Raw genomic sequence first — 17,485 nt, forward strand, 5'->3', positions numbered from 1 at the left:
CCTGGCAGCCAACTGTGCAAAGCACCTGGTACTTCCGCCTGCCCCGTCAGTGCAACGGGAATAACTATCTGCATGGGTCTTCAGTGGTGGCTTGGGTCGGGGCAGGTCACAGGAGGTGACCCTCACTGAGCCCCACGGGCTTCCTTAGGGGTGAAGGTGTGAGAGCTGTGGGGTCAGCGGACCCCTGGCAGTGCTGGTTGAGGTGAGGGATGTCACCGAGGCTCCACCACCCCCCGGGGCTGCAGCCACAGACCCGCCTTGTCTGTGCAAGAGACAAACCAAAGCTCCTGTTCTGGCATCTTTTCTGTGCGGGTGGGAGGGAGAGGATAATCCTGATGGGGGGGTCACGGCTGGTGAAGGGGATTGATGCTGCTGTGCTGCTGTCTGTGCACAGCAAGAGTCCCCTCGAGTCCCCTGGGGGCCAGAAGAGCCCTGTCTTCAAAGAGAGGATGAAGCCAGACCCACATCCCCATGAAGACACAGCAAGGGCCCTGTGGACACAAAACCTCTTCGCAAAAATACTCTTTTTGCAGTGGACAAACCAACTGCCCCACCCTGGCCCATCCCCTGCAGAAGGGCTCCAAGAGCGGCGAGCAACCCGGCACCGAGGGCAAGGAGCAGCCAGGCGGGTACTGAACAAGGGGACAGACCTGATTTTTAATTCGATTTCAAAGGAAGGGGTGCAGGGTGTTACAGGTGGTGTAGACACCTCAGGAATCTCTGATAAGTCCATGGAGGAAAGGAAAGCCAAGTCCAGGCAACCAGGAGGCTCACTGGGGCAGCAGGAGAGGGAAGCATCCTTGCTGGGGCTGCACCAAGCCCAGGCATCACCTCCTGAGGCACCGCACACACGGGGAGACAGAAACCTGGCACTGCCCTGGGACAGCAGTGGGGACACCCTCAGCCTCTGCCAGGCTCAGGAGCAGGTCAGTTTTAGCAGGACCGGGGTGGTGTTGGGCAAGCTGTAACACTTTGTACTAAGGGTGCAAGTAGGGGGAAGGCGCTTGTCACCCCCACCCCACTTCCCTGCCTGCACCCCACGGGTGCCATCCCCACCCCCCCTCCTGGGCTCGTGGGAAAGTAGCTCTTTGTAGCCCTCATTTTCTTGGGAGCTGGGAAACGCTGTCAAAGCAGTGAGAGTTACTGTTACTAATGTAACTTTCTCTGTCTATAAAGTACAATAGAATATAACAATTATATTTATAACCTTTGTTGTTTGTTTTTTCAAAATACTAAATAGAAGCTATAAAAACCTGTAACTAATTGTGCTATAAACCACAGGCTACAGGGGTGTAACAATGTATTGGCTTAGTTGTTGATATGTGTACGTCGGAGCACTTTATAAATGCTTTATTATTAGCATTTACCAAGAGGTTCCTTCTCAAAGAATTTGGGGGGATAAAGCTAGCCAGAGACCCATCACCTGGACTTACTGCTATTAACAAATCCTGGTAATAGGGGGCTGGGGGGACCAGTAGGTTTGCCATGAAGGCAAGGGATGGTGACAAGTGCCACTGCCTGCTGCTCTCGCAGCTGCCCGGGATGGCCCCGTGTCTCCCCATTGCCATTTCTCTTTTTTTTCTTTTCTTTTTTTTTTCTTTTTTTGAGCAAGGGGAACGGGGTCTGGTTCCCAAGGCAGCTGCTGGGGGTTGGAAGGGAGGAGCAGGACGACCCCAGCCCCGTGGCACCGGCCTGGCAGCAGGGATGGGGTGGTGAAACACTCTGTGCCGGAGGCACTGGGACCTGCTCTGATCAGAGCGTTACCAGAGCAGCACGGGGCTCCATGGGGTGGAAACCTGGCTGGGGAGGGGTGAGGAACCACAGAGATGGGTTTGCCAGAGGATGGACCAGCCCCAGATCCTGCCTCGGGGGGCAAGGACAGTTACCAAGTGTCCCACAGGGAGCAGCTGAGAAGGAACCATGACCCCCTGGGGCCCTTGCTCACCGCCCCAAGGCTGCTTCCTACCAGGAGCTGCACTTTGTCACCTACTCTGCAGGACATTGTGTGGGTGAGCTGCAAGGCTGGGGTGAAAACAAGACAAAAGATTAATTACTAAATAAATTAATGAGGGACACACTTTCCTACTGGGAAATTGCAGAGTTAAAGGAAAATAAAACAAGAATGCAACTGGAAATGCAACTCCAGCTCCCTATTGCTTCGGAGGCTGCCTTCCCAGTGCCACCATGTCACCTGGACGGAGGCAGTTGTCACTGGGAGAAAGCCCACTGTGGTCAGACCCACCTGGTGGTACTGCCAGTGGGGTGTGATGGCATGGGGGGCTGCCTGCCTGCCCGGGGGGCCCCTGGGGGCTGAGGGGGCCGTGCAGAGCCTGCTGAGCCCAGGACACGAGGTAGCATGGGGTGAGCTGCCCAGCAAGGAGTGTGTCAAGATATTTGGTGTTCCACAGGCTGGTGGGGGAGGAGAAGCCTTCCTTGGCTGAACCAGGGCAGAAAGGGAACTTGAAGCCCTGGGGAAGCAGCACCTGGGACCCAGGATGTTAGGGGCAGGATGGGGTCTTTTAATTTTTCCCCCTGCTTTCTTGCTCTCATCTAAAATTCTGTATGGAAACCTGACCCAACTGAGCCAAAACAGAGCCCTCTTGCTGGAGGCTGCTCTGCCCTCAGTGGGGAGAAACCCCAGCTCTGCAGGGAGGAAAATGGGGCTCTAACCTCCACTGTGTCCCAGGGATGGAGCCACCCTCAGCTTCAGGACACAGGCACTGGGTCAGTTTCTTCCAGGGATGGGTGACAGGGGGGCAGCAGCAAGTGTTGCTCTGCAATGCTGGGGCAGGAGCCGGGCAAGGACAGACCCATTAGTCAACATCTGGGCACCACCTGCAGCACCTGCTCCACCCCTCCAGTGCCACGCAGTGGTCTGGGCACAACAGAAACACCAGCTCCCCAGGAGACCTTTGGCCCCAAGTGCTGGAGGCTCAGGAAGGGCTCAGGGTCCTTCCTCACTCCTCGCTACCTCCAAGCAGCCCAGCCACCCACCCGCTTGAGTGGCCACCACATCACCCTGCCTTGCACCCAAGGTCCTCTGTCCCCAAATGTCACCGCAGGGTGCCAGCGCTGGCAGGGAAGCAAACCCCGAGGTGCCTCTGGTACAGCTCCCCCCACCACATCACCCCCACAGTGAGGCCAGTGGTCCCCGAGGACGGGTGGCTGTGGGGACACAGCCGGGGGGTCCATCAGGGTTGGGGGGCTCACATGATGGTGCATCGGTTCCTGCGCAGGGCGCCCTGGAAGCGGATGGTGGTGTGGACGTGCTTGCAGCGGGCACAGCCCACGCTCTTCAGGAGCTCACTGAAGAGCAGCAGGATGTGCCAGTTGTACTTGGCCGAGCACTCGATGTAGCCGCACTTCCACGTCTTCTTCACCAGGTTGGAGACGTTCCAGCGCGGGATCACCCGGCCCCGCTGCAGGTCCCTCTTGTTGCCCACGATGATGATGGGCGTCTCTGAAGTGCCAATGACCCTGGGGAGGAGAGGTGGTGAGGGAGGACAGAAGGGGATGGGGCACAGCACAACCAGAGATCAGCCCATGGATCCCAACCAGTCCCAAACCTGCTCTTGGCTTTGCCTTGCCAAGAGGGTTGTGCCTCCTCTTGGCCTGTCCCCTTGTCCCTCTTTCTGGCCAGCCCTCCCCACCGTGTCAGCCCCAGTTGCTGTCCCAGGGAATGCTGCCCTTGCCTACAGGAGACACCTGTCCAGAGTCTTGAGCCTTCTCCTCCTCTCTGGTCCAGTTTTGCTTTTGGCCTCCCAGCCCTGCCAAGGGGCTTTATCCCGGTCTCTAATATCATCTCCAACGCCAAGAGCAGGGGAGCGCTGGGACAACCGCACCGCCCCCTCAGGAGCCCTGGGGGATGCACCCACCATCCGTGTGCTCCCTACCTCGTTTCCAGGATCTGCTGGCGGATGGTTTTGATGTACTCGAAGCTGTCAAAGCAACAGATGTCATAGACCAGGATGTAGGCATGGACGCTCCGGAGCCCCCTGCAACACACGTCTGCCCACTCCTGCAAGGTGCAGAGGGGGGTCAATCCTGGCCCCACCGCCGTGCCCGGGGGGCTCCACACTGCCCAGCCGGGCACACCCAGGGCTCTGCCACACCAGCAGGTGACAAAAGGGCTGCAGGCTTGTTAATTAGTGATGCACCCTGTTTTTTTGGGCAGGGCAGGTGAGGAGGATGCCCCATCTCCCTGGGGCTGGGGTGATGGACCAGCAGCTCCATGGGTCAGAGGGGGAAGGTGACTGAAGCGCTGTTTGGAGGGGACACAGGGAAAGGAGAGGAGCAGCAGCTGCTCGGGAGTGGAGCTTGTGACAGGAAGATCAGGAGCTGGGGCAGATGCAGTCAGGGGTGATCTCTCCACAGACAACATGTGGAGCTGTAAGGAGTGCATGTTGTTAGGAAAGCTTTGAGTTTCCAGGAATAACAGGATTATTTTTTCTCATGCCATAGGAGTGACAATCTGTCCCACTTCCAGCCGCCTTTCCCACCAGCAGTGCCACCAGGAATGGCAGCCCCTGCACCGCAGCCCCCCTGAGCACCCGGGAGAGGGGAAAGATGCCCCGAGGGAGAAGGGCAGGACTTCTCCACAAACCTCTCCAGTGCCGTGAATCATCCTGTCCTGCGGTTATCATCGGAATGAGACAAAACAATGAGACCTTAGGCTGAAGAGAACGGGGGAAAGGGGAGTTTTGGGGTGCGGGTTCATCTCCATCGCAGAGCGCAGCAGGGGAAGGAGCAGCCCCAGCCCCGCTCCGCCCACGGAGGGGAGGAGGTGGTGTGTGGCTCCCGGTGTGGGAGCGGTGGCTCAAGTTACTCTGAGTCCTGCTACATCTGGGACATGAATACATTGCAGCTTATTCCACCACGCTGGGGTGCCACTTGCTCCAAGCTGGAGGAGGCTCACACTGAGCCTCCCGCCTGGCCCCATGCAGGAGAGGGGCAAGGAGCCACCATCTCCCACTCCTCCCCAGGATACCACTACAGGGCTGCTGTTCCCAAGCACGGAGCAGAGCCAGAGGTGCTTCCCAGCAGATAGAGCCTTGTCCTCCACCACGATCCTCTCCTCTCCTCTCAGAGCCATCTCTCTGACCATCCTCTCTTCCCTGGAAACCTCCACGTGTTCCCCAAAGCATCTAATGGAGCGTGTCAGCTTTGGCTGCCATGTCCATGCATCACTCTTTGCTCCTTCAGGCTGTGTCTCCTTCTGACCTTTCCTTCCCTGCACATGCTGATTAATTTTTAAATTCCTTCCTCACCCCAGATTGCTCACTTCGCCTCCTGCCTGGTGGCTCAGGGGACACATGGAGCACTACAAGGCACCTGTCACACACAGGAGCAATATAATTACATTGATGAAATATACAACAGACCCCAGCTCCCACAGAGGTGCTGCCACAGGTGGCATTGCCCCTCAGCACAGCTGTGGCCATGGGGGCACCCCCAGCCCCTTTCTCTGCGGTGTTGGCACAAGTTGTGACTCCAGGATGGGGCCACAGCATGAGCTTAAAAACCCCTATTTCCCCATTAACCCCATAAGCAATGGGCACTGAGGACAAGGCTTTGCAGCCCCACGCTGCCTCTGGGGCTGCTCTGGCAGTGCCTGAGCACACTGAGGAGGAGCCGGTGGGCTCAGTGCTCTGGGGACAAGCCCAGGCAATGCTGAGGGGTGACAGTCATCCCAGGAGGGGACAAGCAGCTCCAGACTCAGCCAGTGGGTACACTAGGATCTGGCTCTCCAGGAACCCCAGATTTTCACCCAAATGCAGTGGCCATGCTCCCCCAGCCCTTTGCTGGCCCTGGCTCTGACAGCAATGGAATCTGATCCCAGTGCTCTGGGATCCACTGCCCAGCTGGATGGGGCAGTGGGCATCACCAGAGCCAAGGTCTTCAGAGTGGGACACCATCCTTCCCACATTTATCATCATTTTAGGTGAAAAAGCTGCAAAACACACTTTGTCCTGGGCCCACTCAGCCAGTAACCAGAAGGACACGACCCCTTGCACTGGCTTTTGGCCAACAAATCCCGATGTGGAGGGAGAAGCATTCCCGGAAGAGGAGGAACTGGGACCCCTCAGGGTCACACAGTGAAACCCCACCACCATCACCCAAGAACCCCACCCAGCGTGGGGGTCCCACGGCAGGGCGCCGGGTGCACCCCTACCTGCAGGGTGTTGACGGGGAAGGCGGTGATGGGGGGAAAGTCCATGATCTGCAGGTCGTGGACGTGGCCGTTCATGACGACGGCGGGCAGGTAGACGCGGCGGGACGTGGTGGGCACACAGACCTCGCTGAACTCGTTGTAGAGGAACTGCCGGACTATGGCGCTCTTGCCCACGCCCTGGGCTCCCAGCACAGCGATCTTGACGGTCGCCACCATCCCCGCCGGCCGCTGCCCTGCTGCTGCCCCCGCGGCCCCGAGGATGCATATTCCCACGCAGGAGGCCTCAGCCCCATTCAGGATGCATTTCCCCTCCGGGACAGCCCATTACTGCAAGGACAAGGAGAAGCTGGTTAGATCCTGGAGACACCCTGGCAGATCCCCATTATTGCTTCAGGAGATGTTTTTTCCAAGGAGGAACCCATGGAAAAAGGGTTATGCCTGTCCCCAGGGAGCAGGAGCATCCCTCAGGGCTGGGTGACATCCCCAGCAGGGACCTCGGCACTGACCCCCTCGCAGGCTCCCACCCTGCAGAGCTGTGGAGAGCCAGGATTTCTGCAAAATTTATCCTGGGAAGGTTCTTGCAGGCAAACTCAGCCCTTCTAGGTACCAGAGGAAGGAAACCTCTGGGTAAGGCATTGCCTGTGGCTCAGGGTTAGTCTGGCAGCAGAAGGGTCCTGGGCTGTGCTGGGGACTCGTCCCATAGCACCAGCAGGGACCATCACCAGCTGCTCCATTCTGCTGCCACCCCAATCCAGGGAATCCATCTTCCCTCTGCTTGGACAGCCAGAATTGCCTTTTGCTGGGGTGGGGGGGAGATTGCTCATTGCTCTGTGCCTGTGAGCGACAGCTTTAATGTTTAATTTCAGGCTTTGAGCAGTTTGGCAATTAACTTGATGTAGGCTAATTTCCAAGCCAGCTGACGGGGTGAGCCCACAAGCTGCTGGTGCATGTGGTGAGGCCGGGGGGGGGCCTGGAGCAGGGCCTTGTGTGCAGGGGGACAAGGGGTGATAACACCCACTGGCACTGGGTTCCTGACCAGGAACTGCGATGGGAACAGCAAGGGTGAGGAGCTGAGTCCTGCTTCTGCTCACTCCCATTGCTGGGAAGCAGCTTGTGCCTTATCCCAAAGTGCGGATGCTTTTAACCAGTTTGGGATGCTCTGCTCTGTTCACCCTAAAAACCAACCCCAAAGCACTGGGCAGCAGTCCCTGAGCTGACAGAAAGTGGTAGGTTCAAACCACCATGTCCTGCTGGTTTTTATGGGGGTTATTTGCCCTGAGGAGACCCCGGCCATGGGGGTCCCTGCTGTGGGGTGCTGAGGGAACCTGTGCTTCCTCTGGTCCCCTGGGCTGGGCCATGGCTCACCCCATCCTCACCCTCCTGGCACTGGGGCCAGGGACCTTCAGAAGGGCCTGACCCAGCCCCAGTGCAGCAGGGTGGGTTTGTGCCCAGGGCTGGGGGACATGGCAAACTGTGCTGCTGGAACTGTCCCTGGGGTTGCCAACTGCTCCTGGGGACCCACTTGCCCCAGGCCTAGCAGCAGGAGCATGCAGGGAAACAGGGGGTGCAGGAGCCCCCACACCCAGCCCTCTGCCAGCAGCAAGCACTGTCCTTGCAAGTCCTGGGGGACCACTGCAGGGACAGCCCCATCCCCACAAACCCTTCCCCCCTCACAGAAGCAACTCCAGCTCCTCTGTAGGGCCAGAGGGTGATGGGGTGACACAGTCAGAGACCCAGCACTTGGAGGGCTGCCCTGAATGGTGGAACAGGCTGAGCCCTGCCTTGCCACCTCACAGACCCCATCCCACTCGGGGCACACTGGCCCAGAGGGGGGCTTGCACCCCGCAGCGCCGGAGGCCGGTCTGAGGGCTCCTGGGACCAGCGGGCCAGGGGAAACTGAGGCAGAGAGGGGGGGATGCAGCAGGGGTGGCCCCGCGGTGGGGCGGTGGAGCGGGGACCAGCACGGGGGCGCCAGGAGACCAGCCCAAGGCCGAGCTCAGCGGCTTGCAGGGCCGGGGGAAGGCTCGTCGGCTGCTCCCGGGAACGTGGCCCCTGCCACGACCTTGGCCACCTGCCCCCAGCCCCCCTGCCACCCGCAGCCTCCCGCACCTCGCACCCCTCACCCTGCATCCCTCATCCCTCACCCCGCACCCCTCCCGGGGGATGCTCTCACCGCGGCGGGCAGCTCAGCATCCCCGGCGGGGCTGGAGGAGGTCGGGGGCTGCCGAGGGGACACACGCACCCCTCGAGCCCGGTGGGGCGAGGGGGGGAACGGGGAGCATCAGCCATCAACTTTCGCGGGGGACCCCCCGGCCCTGCTGCCCCCCGCCAGCTCTGCCCAGCGGCAACTTTCCCTCCCGTTCCCCCCTTCCCCGCCGGGCCCCCCTACCTGGCAGCGGCGGCCCGGGCCGGCGGATTCCCGGCGGGCGGCGGAGCCATGCGGCGAGCCCGGAGCGGGGCGGGCGGCCCCGCTGCAGAGCCCGGCCCGGCCCTCCCCGGCGCGGCGGTTCCGAGGGGCGGGGGGCACCGGGGGGCACCGGGCGGGGGAGCCACGGGCCGCTGGGTCGCGGAGCCCGGCCGGGAGGGCCGGCGGTGGCCGGGGATGGAGGCAGGCAGCGCCCGGGGGGACGCGAGGAGTGCCCAGGCGGGGAGGCAGGCAGTGCCTGGGGAGGGAGGGAGGAACGCAGGGAGGAGGGGAGGCTCTGCTCAGGGAAAGATGCAGGCAGTGATGCCCGGGAATGATGCAGGCAGCGCCCGGGGAGGGAAGGAGGTTCTGCCCAAGCGGGGATGCAGGGGATGCCCGGGGAGGGTTGTAGGAGATACCCAAGGAAAGATGCAGGCAGCGCCCAGGAAAGGAGGTAGGGAATGGCCAGACCGAGTCGTAGGAGGGACACCGGCTTCTCCCGAGGCTCTGGGGAGGTGCCGATGGGAAAAGATCCTTCCATGTCCCCCCTGCAGTGTGCTGGGTGCGACACCATCACCTCTTCCCTCCCTGGCTCCCAGCAGGGTCTGTGCCCTCATGCCCACCCTGTGGGAGTCCCCAGGGACCAGACCCCTGTGGTCGGTAGGACCCCTCCCAGGGGAGCCCTTCCTCCTCCTCCGCTGCAGCTCACTGTGCTCTTGGGCACATCCCTTCACCTGCTGGCTGTGCAAACCCCTGGTGCAACTGGCCAGGCTGGGGGTTTCTCGGTGCCCGCTGTCACGGGGGTGTCACCAGTTGGGGGTGGTGCCAGCCTGTGTTTTTGTTCCAGCACCCGTGGTTTTGGGACACCTCACACTTACCTGTGTGCAGGATGGAGGAGGATGCTGGTCGGAACTCCTGGGCGCGCAGTCCAGGCCCCCGCGACACGTGTCTGATGAAGCCCCCACACCTCTGCTCCTTGCAGTCCCTGCACCCTGCTCCAGCTCACTGTGACACCAGCGAGCACCAGCTTGCCCCCGTTGATCTGGCTGCAATCACACAGGCTTGGCTGAGCCCAAAAACCGGCCACAGCGTGGCCTGGCTCAGCTTTCTCTGCACCTTTGGCTGGGAAGAGCATTGTCTCCAGGGGCTCCTCTCCAGGGTGAGGAGGAAGTGGAAACAAGTGGAAACACATTGCCATATCCTTCCTGGGGGAAAAGGGGATGGCAGACACAGCCCCATGGCTCAGGGGGGACAAGGGCAGGGCAGCCTTCATGCCACCCTGCTCTGAGGCTGGGGCTGAGATCAGGGCAAAGGTGCCCGAGCCCCTTTTCCCTGTCCCACTTTACCCCAGGGGCTTTCAGAGATTTGGGACTTGTTTCCCTGCAGAGCTGCCCGAGGCTCCCTCCTAGGGAAATATGTATGTGTCCCTGGGGGTTATCACCAGCCCTGGATGCTGCTCTTCTCCTGCAGCCCCCCCAGCTCCAGTTCCCCACATCACCACAGAGCAGCCCTGAAATATTTCTGGGAGAGGGGATCGATCCCGGCTGCACATCAACTCGCCTGCACAATCCAGGCTCCAGCCTCGGGGCTATTTTTAGCAGTTGCCTCTGAGATGCTCTTGCAGTTTTATTTGTGAAACTTAATATACGAGGGAGGGGGGAGGGAGGGGGGGGCTGGATCCTGGCACGTCCCCAAAGGCTGGGAGGTTGATCCCAGCCTCAGCAGTGACACAAACCTAAAATCACCTGTCAAAGAGCTGCCGTGCCCTGGCATGGAGGCAGCAGCAGGGACAGGCAGGGCTGATGGCTCAGGGGGCTGTTGATCAGTTACCACTTCTGCCAGAATCCTCGGGCAAGTCCCTGCCTCTCCCTGTGCCCAGGGCCCTGCCAGGACCTGATGCCAGCCCTTGGCACACACACTGGCACTGGGCAGGATGCGTGTGAGGCCAGCAGAAGCAGCAGGGGCTTTGGGGAGCCCACCCAGCACACCAGGGCTGGCCCCATCTCCAGCCAGAGCTGGAAGGAACAACCTGGGAGGTTCCCTGCCCCACAGCACGAGCCTCAGGAAGGGGGAAGGCTGTGGGGACCATCCTGGAGCATCACCCATGCTGCCAAGGCTAATGACGCTAATGAAGCAAACCCAGTTTGCAAGGTACATCATGGCCTGGGGGTGGCATGTCCCCATTTACAGGACTTAAGTGTGCCTGCAAATCCAGAGCAGCAGGAAAGACCAATTTCTCCCCAAGGAGACCTTTGCAGTAGGGGGGGGAGGGAGAAACCTTTTCTTTTACCGCGGGACACGAAGCACGTGGTGGCCGACCTGGCAGAGGCCCCAGCATCCTGCAGCACCTTTTGTTCCTTCTGGGATAAATGCTGCCCCAGGCTCATCTCCAGCACCATGGCAGGAACAGACCCATAGAAGGAAACAACCATCCCAGCCCATCCCCAGCAACTGGGCTGGTATCCCGTCCCAGGCACAGCAGGGATGCACGAAGGGACACAACAGCAACACCAGTGACCTCAAAGCAGCCTGTCACTGCTGCTACTAGACACACACCAGGCTGCAACACAAAAACATCCCTGTACAGGGCACTGCAGCTGATCCAGTACCTGCCACCCCAGGTCCCTGTCTCCAACAGAACAGGAGATGGCAAAGCCCTCTGGAAGATCCCAGCACTGGTCCAGACTGATTGGAAATCATCACTGATTCCCATCATTTCCTTGCAGGGAAAGCAGGTCACTCTACCTGAGCCTCATGTGATGCCAAGAAAGGCAGGACCTCACAAGAAGGGGACATCCATCTTCCTCCTGCTCTTCACCACAGGCTCTTCCTTCCTGTGCTGCCCTTGGAGATGAGAATGGAGCAGCAGCCAGAGGTAGAAGACCAAGGATGTTGCCACCTCCTCCCCAAGCAATCCCCTACTTTGGGGGGGTCTTCGCTGTAGAGCAGAGGCTGGTGGAAAGGACAAAGGGCTCCCAGTGAGCAAACAGCCTCCTTCCCACCAAATTCAGCCTCCAGCCCTGCCTGCTCCTGCTGACAGAGCTAAGAACAGGGGAACAGGATCCTCTCCCCAGCCCCACAGAGCCACACACAGCCAGAGCGTGGTGGAGATGAGTTTATTGACAAGGGAGGGAAGGTAAAGCCTGGAGAGCAACACGAAGACATGGTGAACACTGGAGCAAGTGGGAGGGAACAGCCCTGGGGGAGCTGGGCTCTGCTCACAGCACAGGCACCCACAGGCCTGAGGAGCTGGGAAAAAATCTGGCAAGAGAAAGGGGTGTTCAGCACCCCTTCCCCATGTTGAAGCTACACTGGTGGGTTAGTGGAGGGAGGCTTAAGTGTTTGCTCCTCACCCTCTGCCATCTCCTCCCTGCCCAACACAGCATGGCACTCAGTGCCACGAGTGCTTCCTTAATTGCTCTGTTAATGATTTTTGTTGGCTCTGCAGTGCTTGGAGCAAATCACCTCCCAGCACATGTGGACAGGGCTCAAGGGCTGGATTGCCCCAGCTCTGCTCCACTTTTTCCCCAGCCAGAGCACATCCAGGGGTTCCTACTCTAGAGAACCACCTTCCTCAGGGTCCTGTGGCTCCCATGCCATGCTGGAGTCTCTTCCAGGACACTTGATGGTTGCAGACAGTGCCAAAGCCCTGGTGAACCAGCTCCCACCACAAAACATTCACTGACTTTAAATCTGGCATCTAAAAAGACAACATGGGGGTTGCTATGCACAAGAGCCATCAAAGCATGCTGGGCAGGGCAAAGCTGTTCTGGTTAGTGGCTTGGTTTAAGCAGGACAAGCTATGGATGGAGCAAGGACATGCAAGAGGCTTTGCTTCCACTGCTGTTTTCACAGCACTTAGTGGTTGCAATGTGGCAAGTTCACAGCCATGGACTGGAAAGGGAATCAGCCTTGGCCCTAAGGATGGGTAGGAAAAGGGGGACCAGGGCACGGGGCTGCTCGGGACAGAGGTGAGAGCAGGAACTCGACTGGCCCTTGTTACCCTGTGCCTGTAGGCACAAGGAGCCAACCTGTCAGTGGAAGAAACACTTCCACAATCTGCTCAACTCTCAGGTCAACCTGAAACCCCTGGGCAGCCAGGGTGCAAACACCACCAAGCCCAAACCCTCCCCCACTGTGGCACAGCCTGGGCTTGGGGGACAGCAGGGGAACAGGGAGAGCTGCTTCGCTCCCTGGGACACTGCCAGCAGCAGCCCCTCTCCAAAATGATTTACCACTGCATTCCCTGGGGATTGCCTGGACAGCAGAGCGCTGGGTGAAGGTGGCACAGCTGAGGGGATGGCCAAGAAGGCAGTTTGGCCGTAGCAGGCACAGAAAGAACATGAAAAAGAGGGGCTGTGGTTTGGTGAGGATGCAGAGACCACACCTGGAGCTGTGGCAAGAGCCTTTTGCTGTCCCATCACCAATCTAGGTCTGCAACTGCTCCCCAAGCAAGAGCAGCCTCACTTCTTCACTTAGCAGCTAACAAGTCAGGGAGGTGGCTGGAGTGAAAACACACCATCAAAAGCAGAGCTGAGACTGGCAACACAAGTGTAATAAAAACCCCTCTCTTTAGGGCTCCATGCACCTCCAGGGACTTGAAATGATGGCTCTGTCCCTAGTTCCCCGAGGCTGTGCTCACCCTGCTGGAGCCTGGCATCCCTGCAGGGCTCCCAATACCTCCTTGGAACTGCCTTCCCTTTAAGCCAATTATAATAGAAAAACTCAAAAAAATAAAAAAAAGGTATAAAAATATAAAGTGCAGTGTTAAGTTTTCGACACTTTTGCCTTGTTTTAATGAGCCAACGTGTGGTTGTTGCTTGTTTTTCAATGAGTGGTGCTTTACAAAACCGTAGCTACACCTGAAGCCATTTAGAAAACACTGAGCATTGGCACAAGATGGAGAAGCCCATGAGAGGGGAGGAGTGAGGGGCGAGGGGGAGTCACCGAAGCAGTGGTTACAAACTCCACGGACGCTAAAAATATCAAAGGGGTTTTGTTCCCTATCATCATCAGCACGTGAATACTAATTGCTACCTTGTTTAATCAGTGCCTTTGACTGCAATCCTACACATGAATACAGCTGCTTCCAGTCAGGAGGGCTCTTCCCCGCGCCAGGGGTGAAGGAGGATCTGAGGACCTTCCTCCCCGCTCCTTCCGCAGGGCAAGGCACAGGCTGAGCTCCTGTTAGTTTTTCAAGATGGCATCGTAGGCCTGGTAGATGTACTGGGACACTTCGGGAGCTCGGCATTTCAGGGAGAGCTGCAGAGAGGAGAGGAGAGGTTAGTGGTGTAAGGGAAGCCAGAAGCTTTCTACCATCTCCACTAAGGCAACTGGGAATGTCTGAGCTGCAGCTTGGGCCGGACAGGCTACAGACACAGCTGACAACAGTCGCCCAGAATGTGTCTCTTTTGGGTTCTGCTTTCTTTGTCACCAAGACCAAACTGCCCTTCAGAGCCTGCTACAAGCAGGAGGAGGTGACTGGAAGCAAACACCCACTTTGGGGTTCCCAAATTCCTTAACACAGACACAGGTGCCTCTGCAGGCCTGAAAGAAAGTGACACTGCCCCAAATCCTGAGACATGGGTCCTGCTTGTCCTCAGGTTGTAAATCGCAGCTGTGAGCCCAGGGGCTTCTAATGATCTGCTGCTCAGTCCTGATGGACACAAACTTGGCTGCTGCTCCTCTCTAAAGCAAGGGTCAGGCTGAGACTGGGCTTGCTGCATCAATCCCTGTGCAAACACTTTAAATCACCTTCCAACACTCTTGAAACTCCTGAACAGCTTCCAACAGGAGATAAATCCTCTAACACTGGGACTCTCAGAGACACACGTCCTCAGAAGGGGAACAAAGAGAATGGCTAGAGGGGAGCAGGATGCAGGACAGACTGCACCTTCCCCCAGCTACAGGCTGGTGCCAGCACCAGGCCAAAGAGGCTCTGACACCCAGACAGCCAGTCTCTGCTGCAGGAATGTGGCAGGACACACATTTCTCCTTGCACACATTTCTCCTTGTTTATGAGAGGGAAGGGCCTCCTGGCAGCACCTTCACGCTAATGTCTCTTGGCTTTATCTCTGGGTAACCTCAGCCAAGGAACTGCTCGTTGCTGAGTGGGCACCATCTCAGCTCACTGGAGGCAGAGCAGTGCAGTTCTGGTTTTTCCCACTTTTTCCAGTTCAGCAGGCATTCTTAACCCCTCAAACAAACCCCCCAGACAAGCTTGTTAGCAGGGAGAAATGGCTCTGTGGGGGAGGTGAGTTAGGGGGACCCCAGCCCGACACCTCACCGTGTAGTTGGGGTTCCCCGGCTGGATGCGAAGCTCTGCCAAGATCCAGATGCCGTTGGTGAGTTTCAGAGACTGGTAGAGCATGTCCTGGCCCTCCACGTTCCTCTTGGCAATGGTGTAGACGTTATTGTTCTGCAGTTTGCTGGAGACGGTGTCTTCAGAGAGAAGGAAGAAAAAGACAACTGTTAATTCGGACTTATCATCTGCAGAGACAGGAGAGCCCAGAGGAGCGTTCTCAGGATGCAAGTGCACAGGGAAATACTGAATTGTGTCCCAGAGTTTACCTTGGGAACAGAAACAAACATGACACAGAGAAAAAAAAAATCCAACTTGCTTCCATGGACCCACCTCATCCCTTCCAGGCTGTGACCCCTTGCAAAGCACGTGCCCATCTTGCAGGGCTTTTGCCGCTCAGGGTCACTCAGGACCTTCCTGCCTTTACCCAGGGGAGTGTGCAGCTCAGAGGGTGAGAGGACTCTGCTCTGTCTGTAAACCCCAACAAGCCCCAGGCAGGCTGACCTGGAGGCAGCCACAAGTCAGAAGACGAAGGTGGAGAACAAAGATCACCACCTGAGGCTCACTCGGGTGCCTGGTCCTGAGGTCCTGTCCCAGCCATCACAGCTCCCTCCTGCTTCCCACCCCCCCCACAGACACCTCTGGCCAAACCCACATCCTACAAGGCAATAAAAATCTTTTTTTAAAGCAATCACTTGAAAGTGTAAAAAACCACAGACATCTGCCTGCAGCCATGGCAGAGCTGTGATACAGCTTTAAGATCCTGTAGAACCTCAGCACTGGCAGAAGATGTGTGATTTCACCTGGACACCCGTATGGATGTAACCATGATGCACAGCATTTCTAAGGGACCTTTCAGAGAAACAAGAACAGCAGAACACAAAGACCCAAATCAGCAGCCTCTGGATGCCAAGGGGTTTCTCAGCACAAAGCAAGGCAAACCTCAGCCTTTGGACACCAGTAAAAGGGTCACATTCACACTTTGGGTGGAAGGCTGAGAGAGAAGGACTCCACACCCAAAAAGCACCACTAATAAATTCCCATTCCTGGAGAAGTTTTACTCCTTCAAGCTCTCTGCCTGCCTGTGCTGGGCCATCAGCAGCAGGCTGGGCACTTTTGACAGAAAGCAAGGGAGAGAAGTGGCCTTAAATCAATTTGCACTGAAAACCAAGAGCCTGGGAACATGGGATCCCTTTCGAGGAGCAGGAGGTGACCATGCATCTCTAACTCATCCCCACACTACAGACACTGAGATCTGCCAGCATCGGATTTGAGAATGGACACAAGTCTGAGCTGGTGCAGAGGGATTAAAGAGGGGACAGCTGAGTCTGTTCAGAAACCAGGGAAGGGAAAAACAGTAAAGAAAAGGCCCCAAATCCATACACTGCTGCAGAGATCTGGACCTGCTGCCTCTCCCCAGGGCAGCAGAGACAACCAGACCCATGGAGGAGCTCCACGGGCAGTTGGAACCCTTTGTCCACCAGGGCCCTTTGCTCCCCAGGCTTCAGAGCAGCTGTGTGCAGGTTGGGGAGGGCTCAGGCATCCAGCTACCAGACACACTCAGATTTAGGTTTCCTCTCTTCCCCAGTTACTATGGAAACTGGCAGATATAAGTAACTAGTGAGATCCTTTGCTAAAAAACCCTCATTCCCTCTGTCTCCTCCTCCAACCTGTACTCTCCTCTGTACAAACTCATCCAGACTAAGGGAACAGGAGCATGGCTGGGAGAGCCCCCAGCTGCAGGGACATCACCCACCAGGGATGGGGCCTGAGCTCCCATCTCCTCCTGCCCCCCAGCAGTGAGAGCAGCCTCCAGGGTTTGGCAAAGGGATAGTGCTAAACACGAGAACTGGCCCAGAGAGCACATCATTGTTCACAGGAGGCTTGGTATTAAATGTCTGTCCAGTTTCAACAGACTGAGGTGAAACCTCACTGGTTGGAAGCCCCTCTGGACATGTGTGCTGGAAGTGGAGCTGCTGGTGAGGGTTTGACAGACTTTCTCCAGCAATCTTTACTCCTGCCAGGGGATGCTCTCAGAGCAAAGGCATTCTCCAGGGAGCAGGGATGCAGGGCTGGAGGCAGGTAGGAAGCTGTCACTGTGGCAGCAGTGGGGCTGCTACCCCATCCCATGGTGTGACAGCAGAGGAGTGGGGGGCTCCTGCTGCCTGGGGTGCTCCAGTCTGGGAGCACGGTGGGCAAGGTGGGGCTACAGGGCAGCTGCTCTCACACCACAGCCTTCACCCATGGGAGGGCACACATGGGGGGGTTTGACCATTTAAACAGCTGCTGCCTCTGCTGAGGGCAGATTCTCATGTAGGGGGGTAGAGGGAGGGAAACTGAGGCAGGTCAAGCTTCTAGGAAGGCCTGTTTTCCACCTCCCTGTTTGACCTCAGTTACTCCCCTGACACGTGCAAGAAACCCTGCAAACCATCCCGTCTCAGTCAGACACTGGGAGCAACGGGGGGCAGGCTGGGGTGTGGGTGCTTGGCTCGCCTGACTCCTCCTGACCCTCTCTCAGCACAGATCTGGGGGCTGGGGGGGGGCTGCCCCCTCTCCCCCAGGTAGCAGCTCCCATCCCTTCCCGTGCTCCTGAGCACCAGGATTTTGG

General features: G+C 58.0%; 2 protein-coding genes across 7 annotated transcripts in view; both read right to left on the bottom strand.

Moving 5' to 3' along the window:
• Nucleotides 1-1,042: 1,042 nt before the first annotated feature.
• On the bottom strand, nt 1,043-11,460 carry RASL10B (RAS like family 10 member B). Of its 3 annotated transcripts, none has more exons than XM_051636040.1 (4): nt 11,322-11,460; nt 6,173-6,499; nt 3,894-4,018; nt 1,043-3,477 (listed from the first exon to the last, which is right to left on the bottom strand). In XM_051636040.1, exons 2-4 carry the CDS (start codon nt 6,386-6,388, stop codon nt 3,207-3,209), a joined length of 612 nt encoding a protein of 203 aa, XP_051492000.1. In that variant the 5' UTR covers nt 6,389-6,499; nt 11,322-11,460; the 3' UTR covers nt 1,043-3,206. The 3 variants fall into 3 exon arrangements, with proteins under 3 accessions (XP_051492000.1, XP_051491999.1, XP_051492001.1); XM_051636039.1 differs by lacking the exon at nt 11,322-11,460 and adding an exon at nt 9,455-9,642; XM_051636041.1 differs by lacking the exon at nt 11,322-11,460 and adding an exon at nt 8,562-8,600.
• Nucleotides 11,461-11,678: 218 nt separating this feature from the next.
• The window catches only part of AP2B1 (adaptor related protein complex 2 subunit beta 1), a 69,308-nt gene continuing 63,501 nt past the window's right edge, over nt 11,679-17,485 (bottom strand). For all 4 annotated transcript variants that reach the window (XM_051635486.1, XM_051635483.1, XM_051635485.1 and 1 more), the window contains 2 exons: nt 14,863-15,017; nt 11,679-13,838 (listed from right to left, as the gene is read on the bottom strand). In XM_051635486.1, coding sequence (XP_051491446.1) covers nt 13,764-13,838; nt 14,863-15,017 — 230 coding nt within the window. In that variant the 3' untranslated portion in view covers nt 11,679-13,763. The remainder of the gene's footprint in view (nt 13,839-14,862; nt 15,018-17,485) is intronic.

The sequence above is a fragment of the Apus apus genome, chromosome 18 (assembly GCF_020740795.1).
Source record: "Apus apus isolate bApuApu2 chromosome 18, bApuApu2.pri.cur, whole genome shotgun sequence".
Classification (NCBI taxonomy): Eukaryota; Metazoa; Chordata; class Aves; order Apodiformes; family Apodidae; genus Apus; species Apus apus.